At 52.1% G+C, this 20,829-nt stretch overlaps 1 protein-coding gene across 2 annotated transcripts in view; it reads left to right on the top strand.

Annotated features, from left to right (window-relative positions):
* The window catches only part of ADCY5 (adenylate cyclase 5), a 157,277-nt gene that overhangs the window by 86,636 nt on the left and 49,812 nt on the right, over positions 1 to 20,829 (top strand). For both annotated transcript variants that reach the window (XR_010664193.1, XM_065942711.1), the window contains exons 2-3: positions 3,623 to 3,772; positions 7,459 to 7,580. Coding sequence is in view for 1 of the 2 variants with exons in the window: in XM_065942711.1 (XP_065798783.1) it covers positions 3,623 to 3,772; positions 7,459 to 7,580 (272 nt within the window). In the remaining variant the exon portion in view is untranslated. The remainder of the gene's footprint in view (positions 1 to 3,622; positions 3,773 to 7,458; positions 7,581 to 20,829) is intronic.

The raw sequence follows: 20,829 nt of genomic DNA, 5'->3' as shown, positions 1-20,829 counted from the left end.
CTTAGTTGTGGTGCATGGGATCTTTGCTGCATCATGAGGGATCTTTCGTTGAGGTATGCAGACTCTCTAGTTTTGGCACGTGGGCTCAGCAGTTATGGCATGTGGGCTTAGTTGCTCTGAGGCTTTTGAGATCTTAGTTCCCGACCAGGGATCAAACCCATGTCTCCTGCATTGCAAGGCAAATTTTTAACCACTGGACCACCAGGGACATCCTTATTTTCATTTTTTAAATTTAATTTTATTTTAGCCATTTTAATAGTGTTTAGTAGTATCTCATTTTTTTTTCATTTGCATTTCCTTAATGGCTAATGATTTCCATCTTTCTCTGTGTTTGCCATCCTTATATCTTCTTGGTAAATTGTCTACTTAAATATTTTGCTCTTTTAAAAAGTGGTTCGAGGGTTTTTTTATTTTTGATTTGACAGCTCTTTGTGAATTTTGGATACAAGTCTTTTAATCAGATATGTGATCTACAAATAAATTTTTCCATTCTATGACTTGTCTTTTCATTTTCTTAACAGTGTCTTTTGAAGGCAAATGTTCTTAATTTTGATGATGTCTAATTTATCAATTTATCTTTTCTTTTATGAATCATGTTTTGCTATGGTATATAAGAAATTTTTGCCTAATCCAAAGTCTTGTGTTTTCTTTTGGAAGTTTAATAGTTTTAGGTTTTACATTTAGGCCTATGAACTGTTCTGAATAAATTTTTGTAATGTTTTGTGAGATTTGAGTTAATAATATGGATATTCAATTGTTCTAGCACCATTTGCTGCAAAAGATTATCCTCCTCCATTTAGTTGCCTTTGTATATTTGTCAAAAATATATAACACCTTTATTTAGGTGTGATAGATGATTTGCAGGCATTTCCCCCCATTCTATGGGTTGTCTTTTCACTTTGCTAATGGTTCCTTTTGAAGCACAAGTCTTCTTAATTTTGATGAAGTGCAATTTATCTTTTCTTCTTTTATCATTTGTGCTTTTGAGGTAATGTCTAAGAAATCACTGCCTAATCCTAGGTCATTAAGATGTATTCCTATGTTTTCTCAAAGTTTATAGTTAAAGTTTATAGTTTATTTAGGTCTTTGGTCCATTTTGAGTTAATTTTGTATATGGTATGTGGTAGACTCTCCTATCTCATATGGGATAGCAAGTTTGCTGAAAAGACTATTCTTTTCCCATTGAATTGTCTTGGTATCCTACTCAAAACTCAGCAAGTCATAAACATAAGGGTTTATTTCTGGACTCTCAATTCTGTTGCACTGATCTATATTTCTTTTGTTAGAACAGTACTGCACCAGTTTAATTACTGTAGCTTTATAGTAAGTCTTGAACTTGAGTAGTATAAATCTTCCAACTTGGTTCATCTTCAAAATTATTTTGGCTATTCTAGTTGCTCTCTCCAGGGATACTCTGTCTCATGTCTGCCAGCCTCACCAAACATGCCCCTCACCCCAAGCCCAGGTTTCCCAGAGATCTCCCCTTGCCCTGTGCTCCCCTCTACTCCCTTTTGCTTGGCATGATTCAGTTTCCGCTTCCTGTTGCTGGCTCTGCTCTTCAACTGGACTGTAAGCTTCTGTATATCAGAAGTCTTCTTTGCCTGTAACAAACTGGTTGGATTTTTCTCTGTGATGTGTTTATATAAAATGACAATGTTAGGACTCTGGGGTGAATGGGGTTGGGGTGGGGGGTTATGAGTCATCAGCCGAGTTGATAGGACTGGTGATCTGAGTCTGCCCCCTCCCTGAAGGCTCCTCAGGGAGGTATCTGGGGGTGTCCAGGAGGTGCTTGAGGGGAGTCCACAGTGTCTTTCAGCCAGAACACTAGAGTCTATCATGCAGTTGAGGATGGAGCAAGACAGAGATGGGAGAGGAAAGGTTTCTTTGTGCGTCGACTGGGGACAGACATGGTACGGGTCGTCTCCAGGGAAAGATGGCACTGCCTTCAGCCTGAAGCCTATATGGCTGTGGGCCTGAGAGCCTGGGTAGAAGTCAGGGCCACCTCGGAGGGTGGGTGGGGTGGGGAAAGCTTTCAGGTAGAAGGCAGAGCAGCGCCAAGGACAGGACTTCTACATCCAGAGAAAAAGAGGACCCTGGAAGAAGCGTGTGGGAGCTGCTGCCGATCACTGCCTGGCAACTGAAGTCTCAAGGGGAGGCTCTTTGGGATCCATATGGATAAGTGAACTGGAGACCAATGTAGGGCTCCCAGTGAGGATAGGGTGGAACCACAGCAGAAGGCGCAGGCCCAGCCGGGGCCCCTGCAGCAGTTGGGACTAAGAACTATGTAATTGGAGGGAGTGATGGAAGCCTAGAAAGCTGAGCCTATGTGGCTTCTGTCTGATGTGGCCTGAGTCAAGGGCAGGACCAGAATCCCGTCACGCAGACTACCCAGGAATTGTACCTGCCAAGAGCGATTTTGGCCAAACAGCACCTTTTGTTGTTCAGTTGCTCAGTTGTGTCAGACTCTTTGCAACCCCATGGACTGCAGCAAGCCAGGATTCCCTGTTCTTCACTATCTCCTGGAGTTTCTCATGTATCTCATGTCCTTTGAGTCGGTGATGCAATCCAACCATCTCATCCTCTGTCATCCCCGTTTCCTCCTGCATTCAATCTTTCCCAGCATCAGGATCTTTTCCAATGAGTTGGCTTTCCGCATCAGGTAGCCAGAGTATTGGAGCTTCAGCTTCAGCATCAGTCCTTCCAGTGAATATTATGGCTCAATTTCCTTTAGGACTGACTGGTTTGATCTCCTTGCTGTCCAAGGGACCAGATCTGGAATGTGCTCTGTCAACTAGCTTTTGTGGGTTGTGTTGTGTTTTCCCTTATTTTTTCAGTGAGTATTGCTTTCAAAAGAACTCCAGCCTTATCTCTGTGACCTGATGACAATGGTGTCTCTCTGCACACATCTCTGACAGCACAGAGATGGGCGTCCGTGTGGAGTGGGGGTGAAGGAGGATGTCCACCAACTGGTGTGTTGGGGAGAGGGTCATCAGGAGGCCCTGGCGCTGGTGTAGAGAAGGAGATGAGACCTGTGTGGACCCCGATCCCCGCTGGCTGGGGACCTCGTCCTCCCCTCCATCCCCAGAGGACTTGACACAGTACTGCGCATCAGCAGCTATTTGCTTCTTGGAGCTGATCCCTGAGCCCCTCAGCCAGCTAAGGCTTCTCCGTGAAAGAGCAGTCCTTTGTCCTGTGTGGACCCTGTCACTCTTTCAAACAATGAAGTCCTATCCCCTCGAGGAAACTTCCTTGCAGTGGCCTTGCCACCCCAACACCCACAACTCTGACACAGCATCCCCAGGACACCTAACCTTGTCGCCTTTGGTACTATGGACACAGCCAGGGTAATCATTCTGTGACTCAGCATCCTTAGGGCCATACTCTGTCGCAGGCCAGCCAAGCTCTGGGCTCTGAGGACATCAGGGAGCCCGACTGATTGCACTTGGCTGCTCCCAGTAGTTGGCTGTAGGTGGGAGCCCTTGGCATCTGCTTGCTGGCAACTAGGTATGTGTTTGCTACAGTGGGACCTGGGAGCTCCGAGCCCTGGGAGTGGGAGGGTCGTGGTTGGGGCGCCCGTGCCCGCTCCAGGCCTCAGCTTATGTCCTCCTCTCTCCCTCTGCAGCTCGTCTCCAATGTCCTCATCTTCTCCTGCACCAACATCGTGGGTGTGTGCACCCACTACCCGGCTGAGGTCTCGCAGAGACAGGCCTTCCAGGAGACCCGGGAGTGCATCCAGGCGCGGCTCCACTCGCAGCGGGAGAACCAGCAGCAGGTGGGTGAGGCCCTCCTGCCCCGCGCGGCTGCCCAGCTGCTGCCTGCCCGCCAGCGATGCTCAGGGCAGCTGTCCAGCCCCTCCTGGGCGGGGGCCCAGGCCGTGGGGGATGTTTCCTCTGGAGGGTGCCCAGCGTTCTTGGCTCTGTGGGAATGCTCTCAAGAAGCTCTGGAGAATGAGCTTTGGGCTCAAGCTTTGGGCTGAGAGTGCCTCCTCAGCCTCCTTGTGGTTTGCACTCAAACCGAGCACCCAGGCCCTGGGAGGCAGGAAGCAGCTCTCCCTCCTGCCCCCAGGGCTGATGAGCTGGGTGATGAGAGCATCAGCATTCCCTCCTGAGATGAAGGTGCTCCCTGGGGAAGGGGAGGGAGGAGGAGAGAAGCTGTCAGCCCCATGATGCCCTCACTAGGCACTTACTGTGTGCTGAGTTCTGGGTTAGTTCGAGAAAGGAAGACGACCATGTCTCACCCTAAACCTCAGCCTCAGGACTCCAGGGCCAGGAAGCAGGTCACTCATTCGGGCCACAGACTCGGGGACTTCTCTCCGTGAGCCCCAGGCAGAGGGACCTACCCCCCGTGCCCCTCTGGCTGAGGTTGGGGCGGAGACTGAGGACTTGCCAGGGTTCCCTGCCTAGCATCCTGGGGGCGTCCTGTTCGGGGTTCAGGTCTGGCCAGGTCGCCCCTGTGTCTTCTCGTGTGTGTGACCTGGATAGAAGCTTGGAACTCTGAGGCTGCACAGAGTACACTGCTCCCAAACAGCAGGCCTGGAGGGAGACTGGGGGGCAGGAAGCATACAGGCCGGCCAGGTGCTGGGGCTCCCACTGGGCTGGGACTCATCCTGGCTCTCAGAGGTAAGGTCACTACCCAGGCCGGAGGGGCCTCGCTCTGTTCTTAGGCTAGCGGCCCCCCACAGACTGCCCAGATGCTGGCAGAGTTCTGTTCTGTGTGCACACCGTGTCAAGCGGGTGTAAACATGGAAGGTCTGCCTTTGATCGTGAGGACAGGGAGCCAGAGGCCTGGCCAGCAGCGCAGGAGTCACGTGCGCCCTCCTGCCTGGGTGCTCCACGGGCCCCCCATGAGCTCAGTCCCCACGAGCGCAGTGTTCATCTTAGTGTGAGGCACCCCTCTGCCTCTGTCTGGGTTCAGTCTAGGGACTTACAGTGACCTGGCTGGTAACATTCAGACGGCTGAGTCAGGGGGCAGAGTTCCGAGGTGTCTCTCCAGGCCCCCCACCCCCAGTCATCGCCTGCCCCCGCTTCCCTTCCAGCCCTGTGCCTGGCCGCTGTGCCTGGCCAGGCCCCCAGCTCAGGCTGTCCCAGCTGAGGCCTGGCCTTCCCGTGCGTTCTCTTGGTCCCATCTAGGCTCCTGGCCCAGCTCTTCAATGAAACTCATGCCCAGGGGTGTCCCTGAGTCTTCCCACTGTCTCTTCTTGACACGGCTACCTCACTTCTGCACCGTGCTCACCCCCAAGCCCCTGCCTGCCTCAAAAGCCCCTTCTCTCATGCCCGTATCAGGCCCCAGCATCACTTACCTGAGATCAGGATACCTTCCTGCCGCTTCTGGGTTAGGGAGTACCTCCCCCACCACCACCCCCCCACTCCTGGACCTTACCTTTTTGCAGTAAAATTAGCATTTATAGCATTTACAGTTCATCACAGTTTACTTGTGCTGGCCCTGGCCAGGCTGGACATTCCAGCAAATCCACAGGGCTCTTGGTAGGGGGGAGGGGAATATGTTCACCATACCGTTTTTCAGTTCAGGAAGGGGAGGCCTGCTTCCAGGGGACAGGCACTTCTCACCCAGACACGGCCCAGAGTCCAGCCTCCTCTGCCCTCTGCAGAAAGGGGTGCTCTTAGATCCGAGGATGCTCCTCAGTGCCACCTGATGAGGGGATCCAGCACTGTTCCCCACCCATCCCCTGCCCACTCCTCCTGGTCCTCAGCCCCAGAACTAGTTGGAAATGTAGGAAGGTCTCTCATGAATCTAAGCAGTTTGTTGCACACTTTCTCCCAGTCATCCTATATTTCCACAGAATTGTCCTTTCATTTGTATTTTTATCACCAGTAACTGTTTATGGAGAGTTCAGTGAATAAGAGATGGCCTGTAATGGCCATGTCCACTGATGGAGGTCCTGACCAGAGGTCAGGCTGGTCCACAGAGAGCACCATTCCTCACTAGTTTACCAGAGCTTCCGGAGCATAAAACTGTCTGCTCTAAGCCTAACAAGACACATTCCCACCCTCAGGAGGCCCCAATGACAGGCTGAAATGCAGAGTAATGGGGGACTCTATAGGAAGGCCCAGGGTAACAAGGGAGGCTGGCAGCTGGAGCCAGGACCCTCCTTCTGGGAAGGGGGTGAGCCTGAGGAAGGGTAGCAGCATGTGTGAGGATGGTGATTCTAGCTGAGGAGCAAGGCCTTGACCTTGGTGACCCAGAAAATGGGAGTGCCATGGGCAAAGGCAGGGGACTTGAGAAGAGCCACCGGGAGGGTGAGCGTGGTGTGGGCATGATGTCAGTGCTGGTGGCAAGGTATCAGGCGGGCAGCTGAAGACCTGGGGACCTGGCCCAGGGAGTGGCTTGGGAGGTGACCAGGGGAGGTACTGGTGGAAGCCTTGTTCCCTGAGCCCAGGAGTGAGCAGGAGGAGGACAGAGGTGGGGCAGGAAGGAGGGAGGGTAACTACACAGATGCAGGAGCAGAAGTCTTAGGGCCTCGGGAAGGAGTGGCCAGCTTCCGGTGCTGGGGGATGGGAGGGAAGATGGAGGGGCTGCGGGCAGCCAGGAGGAAAGGCTCCAGATGAGAGGATTCGTGAGTGAGCCTGGCAGAGTGTCTGGCATGGGGAAGGGCCTGCAGAGGATGCAGGTGGAGGCTGCATACCCTGTGGGCAGCTGAACCTCTCGGAGCAGGCAGGGCCCAGAGAACTCAGAGAGGAGGCCACATCCAGACTCCATCAAGGGCTGACATGACCCTCCCTCACTTCCCACGGTGGCCCTGGCTCTTCTCCCTGCTTCCCTCCAATTTCCCCTTCAGGTGATCTTAATTTCCCAGTTTCTCAAGTCAGGGAGCTTTCCCATCCTCCTAGGCCAGCATCTCGTGAAAATGGAGCATGTCATCCTTCAGTCCCCATGAAGTCTTCTGTGACCACCCCACTTCTCCCTAGCCTCAGACAGGTCCCCCTGCTCTGTGCCCCATAGAACCTGTAACACAAGAGACTGGGAATTTGTGAAGGGGGAACCTGGCCTGTCTGCTTCACAGTTATCACTCCTGGCACCCAGCATGATGCCTGGAACATGGTCAGTTCGCAGTGAATATTTGATGACTGAATGAATCTAATCTAAAGTTCCAACAACCCTACCCCCATTTATATAAGCAACTGGAGGCTCAGAGAAGTTCAGCTCTGTGCCCAAGGTCTCTGACCCAAGGTGCTTAGTATTACAGGCTCACCAGGAGTGCTTTTCCCCATGTAACCAAAGAACCAGGAGGTGTTCCAGGGAGATGGGGGCCAGGTGGCCCTGAGGCATGTCTCTGCCCCCAGCATGTGCAAGTGTTAGCCCCCTGTGTTTGAGGAGAGCCTGAGAGGTTTTCCAGGGCCCTGCAGTGGGGACACAGGTGTGGAGGAGTGAAGCCTGGGGAGGGGAAGGAACTGCCAAGTTGGGGAGAGGCTATGATGAAAGCATCTGCTTCCCCTCCAGGAGCGGCTCCTGCTGTCTGTCCTTCCCCGTCACGTCGCCATGGAGATGAAAGCAGACATCAATGCCAAACAGGAGGATATGATGTTCCATAAGATTTACATCCAGAAACATGACAACGTGAGGTAGGGGCGAGGCTGGGGGGGCGAGGGCAGGGTGGGAAGACTGAATCCCATAGGAGATGGCATGTCCCTTCCCTTCACTTCAAGAGGGCACAGCCCAACCAGGAGGTCTGCTGGCTTTGGAATGTGTGTTGTCTGGGGCACCCCAGCCCTGCCCCTCTAGGTCTGTTAAGTGAATTAGTACTGTGAGGAGGAGGTGAGACTGCAGGAAGGAGGAGAAAGAAGAAAACAACACCACCAGCTGTTGGAGAAACCCCTAGCCTAACAAGGGAGGCAGAAAGCACAGACTTGGGACCTCAGTGTCACCATCATCATCTAAATCTCCACTAGCATCCAGCATCTCTGGCAACCTCCATGCCTTCTAAGCCAGTGTGTGCCAGGCACTGCACCAGGCGTTATCCACCTCATTGCTAATCCTGTCAGGAGACTGACAACCCTGCAGGGTGGGGACCCTTATCAGCATCCTCTGTTTAGAGAATGAGCTCAGAGCGCTGAGACCCTTGCCAAAGGTCACTTGGCAGGGGGCGATAGAGCAGGGTGCACGGAGATTGCCCCTCCCCGCCAAAGCCCATGTTCCTTTTACTGCCTGCTTGCTGCTTCCCTAGACAGAAGCGCTGACAGCAGGGACATGCAAACAGATGTAGATTAATAGAGTGCAAAATCTGCTTCTGCGTTCCACGGGGACATGAAGTGATACAGTGGCCTTCATCCAGCATGGCTTCCTGGAGAGTCTGCTAATCCTCCCATATGCCCAGAAAAGGAGCTGCTGTGTTTGCCTTTGGGCGGGTTCTTCCCTCCCTGCGTGAGTTTTCCTAGGACCCACGAGTCCTTGAAGGCTGACACAAAGACAACCTTCTGGAGCTTTGGGCTGAATTTTCAATAAAGGGGTTAAATAAAATAATTAAACCATTGTGCATGGATAAACAGACAAACACACACTAATATGTATCCATAGAGTCAGATGAGGCTGATGGTGGGATGGGGAGGAGGCACCTGTTGTCCTGTGGAGTGGGCAGAACTGCGCAGTTCCCAGTGTGCCCCAAGACTGCCCGTCCTCCCGGTATGTCCTCCATCCACCTCCCAAAACAGATCTGAAGCCTTTGGAAGGAAAAAGTACATGCAGACCATATTTGTCCTCAGTTTTCAAAGTATCCCAGCCCCTCTGACGCCCATCCACACTTCACCTTCAGGCAGGGAGATCGTGGCCAGCGGCAACCTTGGACTCTCTGGGAAGAAAGCCACCCTGGCTGAGTCTCCACACCCAGGACGTGTCCTGAGGGGCTGTGGGCTCAGGTGTGCTCCGTTCAATGTGATGGTGGGGTCCAGGCCTCGAAAGGTGGTGCTGATTGGAGGGTTTCTCTGCTCATCTCCTCATACCTGCCTCTGTCCTCATGTACTAGGGTAATCACTAACAACAGCTAATACCTGTATAGAGTTTTCATTAACCCAAGCACTGTTCTAAGCACTTTTGTATCTTCACTTAATCCCCACAACAAGTATAAGATGTTGGTGCTATTATTATCTCCTTTTAACAGGTGAATAAACAGGCACAGAGATGAACTTGTCCAAGATCCATAACAGTTACATGAGGGAATTGCCCCCAGAAAGCTTTTTGATATTGAAGTTTCCACCTGGCCCAACTACTAGACAGCTGTTTTTTATCCACCCAGCAGGAGGGGTTTGTATAATGGTTCTGTGGGAAGGAGGCCTGAGGAGCCCTCAGGAGGGAGGTACTCAGAGAAGAGGAGGAGAGAAGTTTGGCCAGAGGAGAGGTTTTCCAACTGCGTGTGTGTGACTGAGGAGCCAGGGGGGCCTTTCCTGCCTGATGGCTACCCCTCAAATGTGGGGGTCCCCACCTTAGGACAGGTAAAGAAACAGCCTTCGCTATCAGAACAAGTCCCAGAGACCCAAGGTTCAGGGAGTAGGGGGTAACCCACCAAGCATTCCAACACATACAAACCCCTGAGCTCCTCTGGAACTTTCTCTCTTGGTCCTGTCTTCACCACCCCGCTGGTCCCAGCATGGCTCTCTTCCAGGCAGAGCATGGACAAAGGGTGCTTTTCTTGACTCCTCTTAGCACAGCAGAGCGTTCAGCAGATTTACTAACCTGTAAAGTGGAACACAAAGGAAATCCAGAAAATTCTTTGCCCAGAAACAGTCTGGCATTCAAGGCACAAAGTCTCAGCCTGGCCTGGCTGCCGTGGCTTTCACACCTGGCCACCTCTGCATCTCTGCCCAGCACTTTGCCTGCTCACCCCTCTGTCCTCCCACGTGGCGGGGCAGCGTCTCACTTCCCACCCTTCTGTTGCTGGCTCTTGGGCCCCCAGCCCTCCAGCAAGGGTTTTGGTTAGAGAGGCTGACTCAGGCCTCTTCCACAGGGACTGCCTCATGGAGTGGCCCCCCCTCTGGGGAGCACCCCCGCCCCCTCCACTCCCACAGAGGCTGTGACTCTGGGTCAGTGCAGGAGTCACGGAGTGGCGAGAGCATCTGCATGGCAAGAATCAGAATCAGACCCCAGCCACACGGGGGGTGGTGTCTCTTCTAGAATGCACTCAGGATCAATGACAGCAATTAGGAAAGAGATGAAAAGAGAGAAAAGCTAAGAGGCCATCATTTTCACGGGGACAGACATAAGTCTGGCTCTGAAATTGCCGGGGCCAGGGGTGGCTGGTACACATCAGAGGCCAGCCGCAAGCAATCATATGCAAATATCCCACTGGCCCCCTTCCCTGTTTCAGCAGCCGCTGCCCAGTGCAGCTCTTGGGGGAAACACGTTGCTTGCTCTGTTTGGCCTCTGGTTTGGGGCTGAACCTTTGCCTTCGGTTAGGGGTTGAGTAGTAGGTGGAGGAATGACTTTGTGGTGTAGGAATGCATGTTGGGGCTTGGCTTGTGATCCAGTGATTGGCCCTAGGGCCCGGACTAGGCTGCCCTTCATGTCATTCCAGCCCTGCTATGACCAGGGCAAGTTATCAGCATTGAGACACTCTGAACCTCAGTTTCCTCCTCTGTGTGGTAGGACAGAATGGTTGTTAAAGAGTAAATGAAATAATACGAGGAAAGCGCTTAGAACACTCTCTGGCACAGAATGAGTGTTCAGTAATTGGGAGCAGCTATTATTGTTGTTACTGTTATTATTATGATTATGATCACACTTCTATCAGCAAAGAACGGTCTGGGGATTCTGGAGCTGGAGTGGAAAGGTGATAAGTCACATTCATCAATTCTCTGTGGAGTTGTAATATTTAGAGAGGGCGATGACATGCTGTTCTCTAACCCCACCAAGAGCAAGGCCACAAGAATAAATAAATCAACTGTGCAGTGTGACAGTTTGGGCCTGGATCTAAGGGAGGGAAGAGACTAATGGGTGGCTGGAGAGTTTGGCCCTGGCAGAGAAGGGTGACAGATGGGCGCCCATCACTTTCCATGACCTTATTCTCCCTTGGGCCTGAGGAGGATCCTTTTATTGCATCCAATTCCTGGGGTTCTGGGGAGGCCTGTTGGATGTGCTGGTCCTGTGGATTGAGGCTGGTCAGAGGCCACGGAACCCTCAAGACCCCCGTGGAGTCCCCAGATGCTTCTCACCTCTGATGTATGGTAACAGGTGGAGATATCTCTGCCACTCTTGCTGGACAGGTCATTTGGGGCTGGGGCCATGGCTGGGTTCAGACCTGTGGCTTCAGAGCCCTCCTGCTGCAGCCACAGTGCCAGGGTCAGTGGAGGGCCATGCTGTCCTCACTCCTGGGACAAGGGCCTCCAGATCATGCCAGTGGAGGCTGCTTGTGCCTGGGAGCTCCTAGTGCTCTGCTTTGGGAGGAGGAGATGGAGACTGGAGGAAGAGGCACCTAGAGGAGGTACCACTTGGGGAAGAAGAATGAGGGTGCTGATGCAGGAGAGCCAGGGTGCAGCCGGGTTACCTTTGCCAAGAGGTCACTGTTGTGGAGGAAGAAGAGCATCTGTGTTGAGCAGGCTAGTTCATAACACCCCTGCCCCTTAGGAGCTGTGGGGACTTGGGCAGGTCACTGAGTCTCAGCCTCAGTGTCCACCCACTCATCCATTCAGCAGAGGTTTCATCTTTCTCTCCTCACTGGGAACCGCTGACTGTGCTCTCAGACACTCAGCTAGAGGCAGGAGCCATGGTGGGAACTGAGGGGGACTCTGGCTCTGTCATCAGGAAGCTCCCCTTCTGTTTGGGAGGACACACAAACAACAGAGAGTGAACTGGAGACATAATACACGGGGAGTGAAGCTACTGAGCTGACACATGGACTCTGCCTTCTGGCGGAGTACAATGCTAGACAACCCACCTCTCAGCCACTGAGGAGCAGAGTCTGTAAGAGGGGGCCTGGGGCTTTGCAAGGGTGCTGGGAGGGTAGAGGAGGTGCAGAGTGTAAAGCCCCAGGCCCTGGAATGGGCTGCAGAATGTCTGCCCTGCAGAGGCAGAGCAGGCTCCAGTGTGTGGAAGAGGGTGTTAGCTCACTGGCTTGAATGAGAGCCTCATTCTCAGGGACCCAGGAGCCCTGTGGGGCTGGAGCTGGGGGTCCTGGCAGAGGGTTGCTGACCCAGGGTGAGGGTGGAAGTGAGTAACACCTCCTCACTATGCAGTGGGGGTGTAGCAGGATCTGGGGAGGGTGCTCAGCCCTTCCCACTCCCTTTCCTTCTCTCCCCATCTGTCCCCAACCTCCCCCTTTTAAGGTTATCGTCTCCTCTCCCATCTCCTTCAAGGACTTGGCTGCGTCCCCAGGTCACTCTGGCGTCTGGCTCCACTACGGCATGGTTCTGAATTATAATGACCACGAGACAATGTCTGTGATGCTCAGATACCCATGGGTGGACTCTACACCCTGTGGGCAGAGAGGGGAAATGTTTACTTCCCCAAGTCCCTAGCCAGTGGACAGACAGAAGTGTGGTCTACAAACATACAGGTTTCCTGTCTCCAATCTGATATTAAGAAAAGTATTCTTTCTTGTAATGTGCATGCGTGTGTGCTAAGTCACTTCAGTCATGTCTGACTCTGCAACGCTATGGACTGTAGCCCGCCAATCTCCTCTGTTCATGGGATTCTTCAGGCAAGAATACTGGAGTGGGTTGCCATGCCCTCCTCCAGGTGATCTTCCCAACCCAAGGATTGAACCCACATCTCTTGCATCTCCTGCATTGGCAGACAGGTTCTTTACCACCAGTGCCACCTGGGAAGCCCTTTTCTTGTCATACTTCCTATCAATTATAGATACAAGGGGTCTTTATATTATCATCTCATTCATGCCACAAACATTTTTTGAGCTGCTCCTCTGTGCCAGGCATGACTCAGAGTATTTGGAAAAGACATTGTGTTGCCCCTTAGAGAATGTCCAGCCCTCACCAGTGAGGTAAGGCGGAGCCGGATGCTATGGGTTGATGACCCATCTGGTCCCACTGGCGTTGAGTCTTTTCTTTTAATTAATCAATCAATTGATTATTTTAGTTGTGGTAAAATATGCACAGTATACGATTTACCATTTTAACCATTTTAAGGGTACAGTTCAGTGGCATTAAGTACATTCACATTGTTGTATCAGCCATCAGCCCATGCCTCTCCAGAAGTTCTTTCCTCTTGCAGAACTGAAACTCCGTACTCATTAAATACTAACTCCTCATTCCTGCCCTTCCCCCAGCCCCTGGTAACCACCATTCCACTTTCTATGAATTCATCTATTTCTAGGTACCACATTTAAATAGAATTATGCAGTGTTGGTCCTTTTGTGTCTGGCTTATTTCACTTAATGTCCTTAAGGTTCATCCATGTTGTAGACTATATCATGTTTCCCTTTGTTTTTTAAGGCTGAATACCATTCCGTTGTATGTATTTACCACATCGTGTTTTTCTACGCACCCATTGATGGACTCTTGGGTTGCATCCACCTCTTGGCTACTGTGAATCGTGCTGCTATGAACATGGGTGTACAAATATCTCCTTGAGTCCCTGCTTTCAATATTTTGGGGTATACACCTAGAAGTGAGATTGCTATTTCATATGGTAATTCTATTTCTTTTTAAAAAATTGTATTTATTTAATTTTGGCTATGCTGGGTCTTCGTTGCTGTGTGGGCTTTCTCTAGTTGTGGTGAGCAGGGCCGACTTAGTTGTGGTGCATGGGCTTCCAATGCAGTAGCTTCTTTCGTTGCAGAGCACCACGAGGGTACTTGGGCTCAGTAGTCAGAGCGCACAGGCTTAGTTGCCTCACCACATGTGTGTTCCTCCCAGACCAGGGATCGAACCTGTGTCCCCTGCACTGGCAGTCAAATGCTCAACTGGACCACCAGGGAAATCTCAGTAATTCTATTTCTAACTTTTTCAAGAACCCCATACTGTTTTCCATAGTGGTTCATGATTTTACCTTTGCACCAACAGTGCACAGAGGTTCCAATTTCTTCACATCCTTGCCTGGGATTGGGTCTTGACAACAGACCTAAGTTTGTCCTGGGGCATAGAATGGGTATCAGTGGGGAGTGGAACCAGCACCTCTCTGCCTCTCAAAATGGGGGGCCCTGGAGGAAACTGGAAGACAGAGAAGTCAGGGCGCAGAGTCACTGGCCAGTGAGACAGGTCAGGCTGCCTTTGAAACAGCTGAGATCAGTTGTGCTTTGTGATTCTGATTCTAATAAGAATTCAGACACAAGAAGGCTGATTCTGGGCAGAGCGAGTCAAAGAGGACATCATGAAGATGAAAGGGTTAGAGTTAGGGCCTAAAAGAAGAATGTGATTTACTTTCCCTCTTTTAAAAATTAACATTTTTATTATACAAAGGACATATGTTCTTTGTAGGAAAATTGGAAAATAAAAGCAGCATGAGAAGTAAATAAAAAGCACCCGTCTTGTCACCCCTGAGAGGTCCTGACTGTGCTCGGTCCTGGTGCAGGGCCCCTCCCTTTAGGAAGCGTCTCCCCAACTCTCCCCAGACTCTGGAAACAGAAGACCTGCAGCTGCTGTGGGCTTCACTGTCTGGGGAGGGAGAAAGGCATGGGGGCAGAAGCAAGAGCAAGAGACTGGCGGGTGGAGCTGAGGTCTGCCCGAGACCCTGAGGTCGGCAGTGGGGATCCCAGGACATACCTTGATCCCAGTTCCCCTGGACCCAGTCCTAGTAGTCAGGCTTGTCTCAGGACCCACACTTTCTGAAGGCAGAGGCCCCATCTGTGGGAACAGAGAGGGCACGGCCATTCCAGAGCAGCTTCTCCCCATAGGTAGGTGTGTGCCGACACCCAGTGCGCTCAGATCGTCTGCTTGGCCTTCCCCCTTTGCCCTCCCAAGCTGCAGAGTCAGACGGTCCTCTGGCTGCTCCGTATTCTGACGCCCCACTTTAATCGTTCTTCACTGCCCCTCGGGAAATGCCCAGTCATCTGGTGCCCATTCTCAGCCAAGCGTTGATAAGACCACACTTGATTGCGCTGCTCACCTAGGGCCTGAGGGTGGCCCATCACCCCCTCCTTTATCTTACAAGCGGCATGGAGCCGGGTGGCTCTCTGGGTTACAGGGCTTGGAGCAAATGGAGAGAGGCTGAGGGGGCGTCCCTCTCCATCTAGAAGAGACCCCTGGCCTGTGGCTGGGCCTCCCCAGGCTGCACACTCAGGGCCTACAGGCACTTCCTGCCCTGCTTCCCCAGACCCTTCTGCCTCCCCTGGGCCCACCACCCCAGGATTTGGGCTGAGACCTGGCTGTGCTCCCTTCCCAACCCCCACCCCATGACCTCTGTTTCCTCAGGCCCCCCATCCTCCTGGGCTCACCTGGACAGATGGTTTGCTTCTTGGCATTTCTCAAGTTCCCTCTCTGCGCCAGATGGGGAGCGCTGGAGCTCAGAGGGGTGGGCCCTCCTGCTGCTGCCAGCCCAGACACCCCCCTCCCCGCTTCCCCCACTCCTGGCTGCTCAGATATGCTGTGGGATGCGGTTTCAGCATAGGAATAGGATCAGATGCCGGCAGCTCCATCAAGTCCTAGGGTCTGCTGGCAGCAAGAGGGAACAAGAGAGAGGAAACATGCTTAACCAAAAATGCGCATGGTAAGGCTTCGAGGAAGGGCCTGTTGTGGTAGTTGGGATGAAAGGCCTGCCCACTCTTGCCCCTGGAGTAGAAGGCAGGCTACTTGAGTGATGGATGGCATGCAGTTAGGGAAGAGCGCACAGCCGGGGTGGGCCTGCCCAGCTTCTGCGCTCACCAGCCACGAGGGCCTGGTCGCGTTGCCAAGACAAGCTCTCAAGTGGGAGCTAATGGATGAATTAGTGCCTTAGTGCAAGTCTGGGCCCCTCGCTGTTGTAAAATGGCCTTTGGAATCACTGAGGAGCAGATCGGGAAATCTTGGCCAGCAGAACATACAGCCTGCCATTGGGTAAACCTCATAAACCAGAGGAGTCTCCAGAAGTGACAGACACTAAGCAGATTCATCCCCCCCATCCCAAGGCAGCGGAGGAGTGTGACTTCCCCTCTGACAGGAGGTGGGGGGGATCATGGGGTGGGGGGTAGCATTTCCATCTACGTGGAGGACAGGTTGCAGGGCTCGGGCTTGGGACCATTCCAAGCTTTCATGCCAGTTACAAGTCTTGCTTTGAGCCACCTCCTGCCTGACTGCTGGTCACTGTCACTCCGTGTGAAGGAAGGGAGCAGGCCACTGCCCCTCCCTGATTCCTCAGCAGCTGTTGCAGGAACTTCTTTTATGGAAGAGTATCCCAGCAGGCTGGAGGGAAGGTCAGACTTCCCAAGGCACCATCCCCATGGATGTTGTTTCTGATGTCCCCTAGCATAGACCAGGAAGCTGCCTGGCCTCCTCTGTAACTATTACACCATTTATTCTATGAACACTGCTGAGTGTCAATGGGGTGACAGGCCGAGGGCTCCCTAGGCTCGTGCCACAGATGACGTGCTTGGGACCCCAACAGGCCCAGTGTGATAGAAGGACAAGCTACTGGAGTTACTGAGCCTGCTTCTTCCTTGCTTTAAATTATAACTAATCTCTTCTATTCAACAAATATATATTAGACATTGTGTAGGTTGAATTGTGTTCTCCTAAAAGATGGTGGCTCAAATGGTAAAGAATCTGTGGGCAAATGCAGGAAACCCAGGTTCAATCCCTGGATTGGGAAGATCCCCTGGAGAAGGGAATGTCTACCCACTCCAGTTGTCTTGACTGGAGAATCCCATGAATAGAGGAGCCTGGTGGGCTGCAGACCGTGGGGTCACAAAGAGTCAGATACGACTAATTGACTAACACTAAAAGATACATAGTCCTGACCTGTGAATGTGAACTGAGTTGGAAATAGGGTCTTTGCAGTGAAGTCAAGTTAAGATGAGGGCATGCTGGAGGGGGTAGGCCCCCGATCCAATATATGTGGTGCCCTTATAAGAAGAGCAAAATGTCATGCAGACCCAGATACACATGGAGAACTCCTTCTGCAGGGAGAGGCAGAGACTGGAGTGACACAGTTGCAAGCCAAGGAGTACACGGATTGACATCCACTCCTGCAAGGTAGAGAGGCAAGGAAGTATTCCATCCGGAGTCTCAGAGAGAGCATGGCACTACTGACACCTTGACTTCAGGTTTCTCACCTTTAGACTTCTAGCCTCCTGCCTGCTGGACAGAACTGAGAAAAGAAATGTCTGTTGTCTTAAACCACCCAGTTTGTTGTTCTTTGTTATAGCAGCCCTAGGAAGCTAACACAGGCGCCTGCCATGTGCTGGGTATTGTGCTGGGTGTGTGAGTGTGTGGAACTGGGCTGGACAGAGCAAAGGGCACGGTGGATGTGACCTGTCCTCATTCACACAGTCATTTCAAATTTCACTGAGCAGTTCCTCTGTCTGTCAGACGTTGTACTAGGGGTCAGGATGTGGCACTAAATGAAATAGACCAAAACTCCTCTTTCAAAGGCTTTACATTCTAGTGGAGAGAAACAGACAGAAGCGTGATAATAAATAAACAACAGCAAGAATAGCTAATAGGTTAAGTGGTAAAAATGCAGTGGAGACAGATACAGAAGGGAAGGGAGATAGACATATGGGAGGGGTTGTAGATTTAAGCAGGGTGGTGGAAGCCTTGAGAAGGTGTCATTTAAACTAGTACAGTGGTTCTTAACCCTGGCTACATATAGAATCACCAGGGAAGATTACAGTGAAACAGAACAAAAACAATCAATAGCAGAGCCCTGTCCCAGACCGATGAAGTCAGAGTCTCTTGGCATGTGGCGGGACTTCTCCATAGAAAAGCGCCCAGAGGATTCTGATGGACACCAGGTCTGAGAACCGCCAGGTTAGTGAATGAGAGCTACATTGGAGAAAGGAGTTCTCCAAAGCCCAGCCAGGTGCCTGTGGAGGAGATTGGTGGCAGGCCTGCCCGTATCCATATGCGGCAGGCAGAGGCCCACCTGGCTCAATGGCTGGGAGAGCTCAGGCAGCTGTGGGCTGAGGATGCAGTGAAGCGAGACCCCCTGAGCCTGGTCCACACATGTCTGCCTCGTGCTTGTCCTCCTTCCCTCTCCTCCTGAGCCTGGTGCTCAGGCTGGTGGGTTACCTGGTGGGTTACCCTGCCCAGCAGCAATCCTGCCTCTACCAGGCTGTTCAGTTGCTCAGTCGTGTCTGACTCTGCGACCCTGTGGACGACAGCACAGCAGGCTTCCCTATCCTTCACCATCGCCCGGAGCTTGCTCAAACTCATGTCCATTGAGTCCATGATGCCATTTAACCATCTCATCCTCCGTCGTCCCCTTCTCCTCCTGGCTTCAATCTTTCCCATCATCAGGGTCTTTTCCAATGTTGGCTTTTCACAGCAGATGGCCAAAGTATTAGAGCTTCAGCTTTAGAATCAATCCTTCCATTGAATATTCAGGGTGATTTCCTTTAGGATTGACTGGTTTGATTTCCTTACCGTCCAAGGGATTCTCAAGAGTCTTCTCCAGCACCACAAGTCGAAATTATCAATTCTTTGACACTCAGCCTTCTTTATGGTCCAGCTCTCACATCTGTACATGAATACTGGAAAAACAACAGCTTTGACTATATGGACCTTTGTCGGCAAAGTGATGTTTCTGCTTTTTAATACACTGTCTAGGTTGGTCATAGCCTTTCTTCCTAGGAGCTCAGTTGGGAATTATTTTTCCTTCCCACCATGGCAGAGACTAATCAACCCCCAAAGTCAGGTTTCTGCTGTGTAGCCTGGGATTCAGTGTGGAACAGCCCGTGGGCCTGGTGTCTGCCAGCTTTGAAGTCAAAACACTGATGCTTATAAAGGTGTTCCTTGACTGAGCAGTTGATTTTGACTCCAACTTCCCCTGGCTTTGATTTCTTGAAAGTTAAAGAAGAATTTCCAGAACAGCTATATAACGGTTCTTTCACATAGACTAGGAGAGACCTTTCCCTTTTCCTGGGTGGGGTGAGGTTGCCGGAGAGGCTGAGAGCCAGGGAGGTGGCTGATGGGCCGAATTGTGGTCAGCACTTACTTAAGGAGCCGGGATCATCATCAGTGTGGATTTCCAGGTGCCAGGCATCAGAGCCTCATGGGGGCTCCGAGCGCCTGCCCTGCGGCTGCCCTCTGGAGCTGCTGGACTGATTCCTGAGTCCTGTGGGCTCACCCACAGTCTCTCCACTCCTCTCCCTCCTTACCTTCTCTTCCTTCCCCTTCATTTGTCTCCTCTCGAACCAGCTCCCCCAGGTCTGCCACCCTCTTTGCCTTTCCTTCTGAACTTGTCTGCTGGTCTCCACTGGGATCAGAGTGGCCGGTGGAGCTGGGAAGCTGGGAGGCAGCACTGAACTCCAACCCGGGGGCTGCCTTCTCACACTCTTCTTGTACTTGCCTGGCCCAAGCCCCAGGAGGTGCTCCCGCTTCCCATCGTGTAAACTGGTGCCCAGCGTGTCCCCTTGTGATGGAGTCCTGCACTTGCCCACCTGTGGCAGCCCATACCCACCCCTCCACCTCCCTCCACCCCATGTACAGTGCCAGACCAGAGCATTATGCTTTTACTCACTTAAGATGACGGTGGGGTCAATAGACAGTGTAATGTTTATTGACTTAACACCTGGCCTGTGGAGCCAGGTTCCTGTGTGGCCTTGGGCAGCTGACTTGACCTCTCTCTATGTTAGTTTTTTTACCTATAAAAGGATTCCTACTTCATGGGGTGGTTATGAGGCTTAAATGAGTTAATACATGTAAAAGGTTTAGTATAGTGTCCAACTGTTTTAAGACCTGTGTTATTATCCAGGTACGATGAGGCTGACAGATCAGGAGACAGCTGCCATTGAAAAGAGAGCTTGTTACTCACAGGTCCTGAGAAGAGAGGGTGCACTGTGCCGTGTGGGGGGAGCACTCGGGGATACACAGGGGTCTGTCAGGAGGTAGAGTGAGGAGAAACGTGGGCAAAACCTCTGCTGTGGTTTCTGCAGGAATGAACAGGAAAGGGAGAGTCAGCAGGCTTCTGATTGTCTAGTTTTAGAATAATGTCGGCGGGCTCTGGGGCACAGGACTGTCCCATGTCACCTGGCATCTGTCCCTGGGGTGATGAGGGCAGGGGAGTGATGGCCCAGGTGTGAGGACCTGACTGGGGTGGGAGGCTCTGGACTCTAAGGCAAGTGGTTAACCATCTCTAGCACCTGACTGGCCTAGGAGGGGCAGGCTCCCCAGGTCAGCAAGGTCCCAGATGTCAGACAGCTGAATGAAAAGACATGCTTCATGCACAAACACACAGTGTCCAAATAAAATGACAAGATACATTTAGTTCTACATTCTGGTGTGAAGTGAGACTGTCGGTCTGGAGCCTCGAGAGCTGGGTGGATCAGAAAAGAGAGCACAGGCCGTGGGGAGGAGCCCCAACGCTGCCGTCCACAGCTCCTCTTGAGGGTCCACTCGCTTGTCCTGGTTCGGGGACATTGGGACCTCCTTCAGTGCTGCCTCGAGGGCCCCAGCCCCCGTGCGTGGCCACCAGGAACAGCTCGGCTCACAAGAGCTACTACATTTCTGTGTCTGTTTTAAGAAAAAGCTCTCAGAGCTCTTACACTTTCTGGCCCCAGGGCCTCACCTCTGAGAGTCTGTTTTGAAAGAAAAGGAAGACATGTTGAATCTCAGGAACAGATGAAAGATCACACCACAAAATACAGGGAACAGCGGGCACACCCGAGGGGCTTAGGGGTGAGACCGAAGGAGCGGGTGGAACAAGGTGGGGGGCTTCCCTAGGTGCTCACTGGCTGCATCTTCCTCTCCGTCTTCCCTCGGCCTCTTTGTTCTGTCTCTGCTAGAGCAGGGGTCC

The sequence above is a fragment of the Muntiacus reevesi genome, chromosome 8 (genome assembly GCF_963930625.1).
Source record: "Muntiacus reevesi chromosome 8, mMunRee1.1, whole genome shotgun sequence".
Lineage (NCBI taxonomy): Eukaryota > Metazoa > Chordata > Mammalia > Artiodactyla > Cervidae > Muntiacus > Muntiacus reevesi.
The sequence above is the reverse complement of the archived record's forward strand: the minus strand, read 5'-3'. Positions and strand labels throughout refer to the sequence as shown.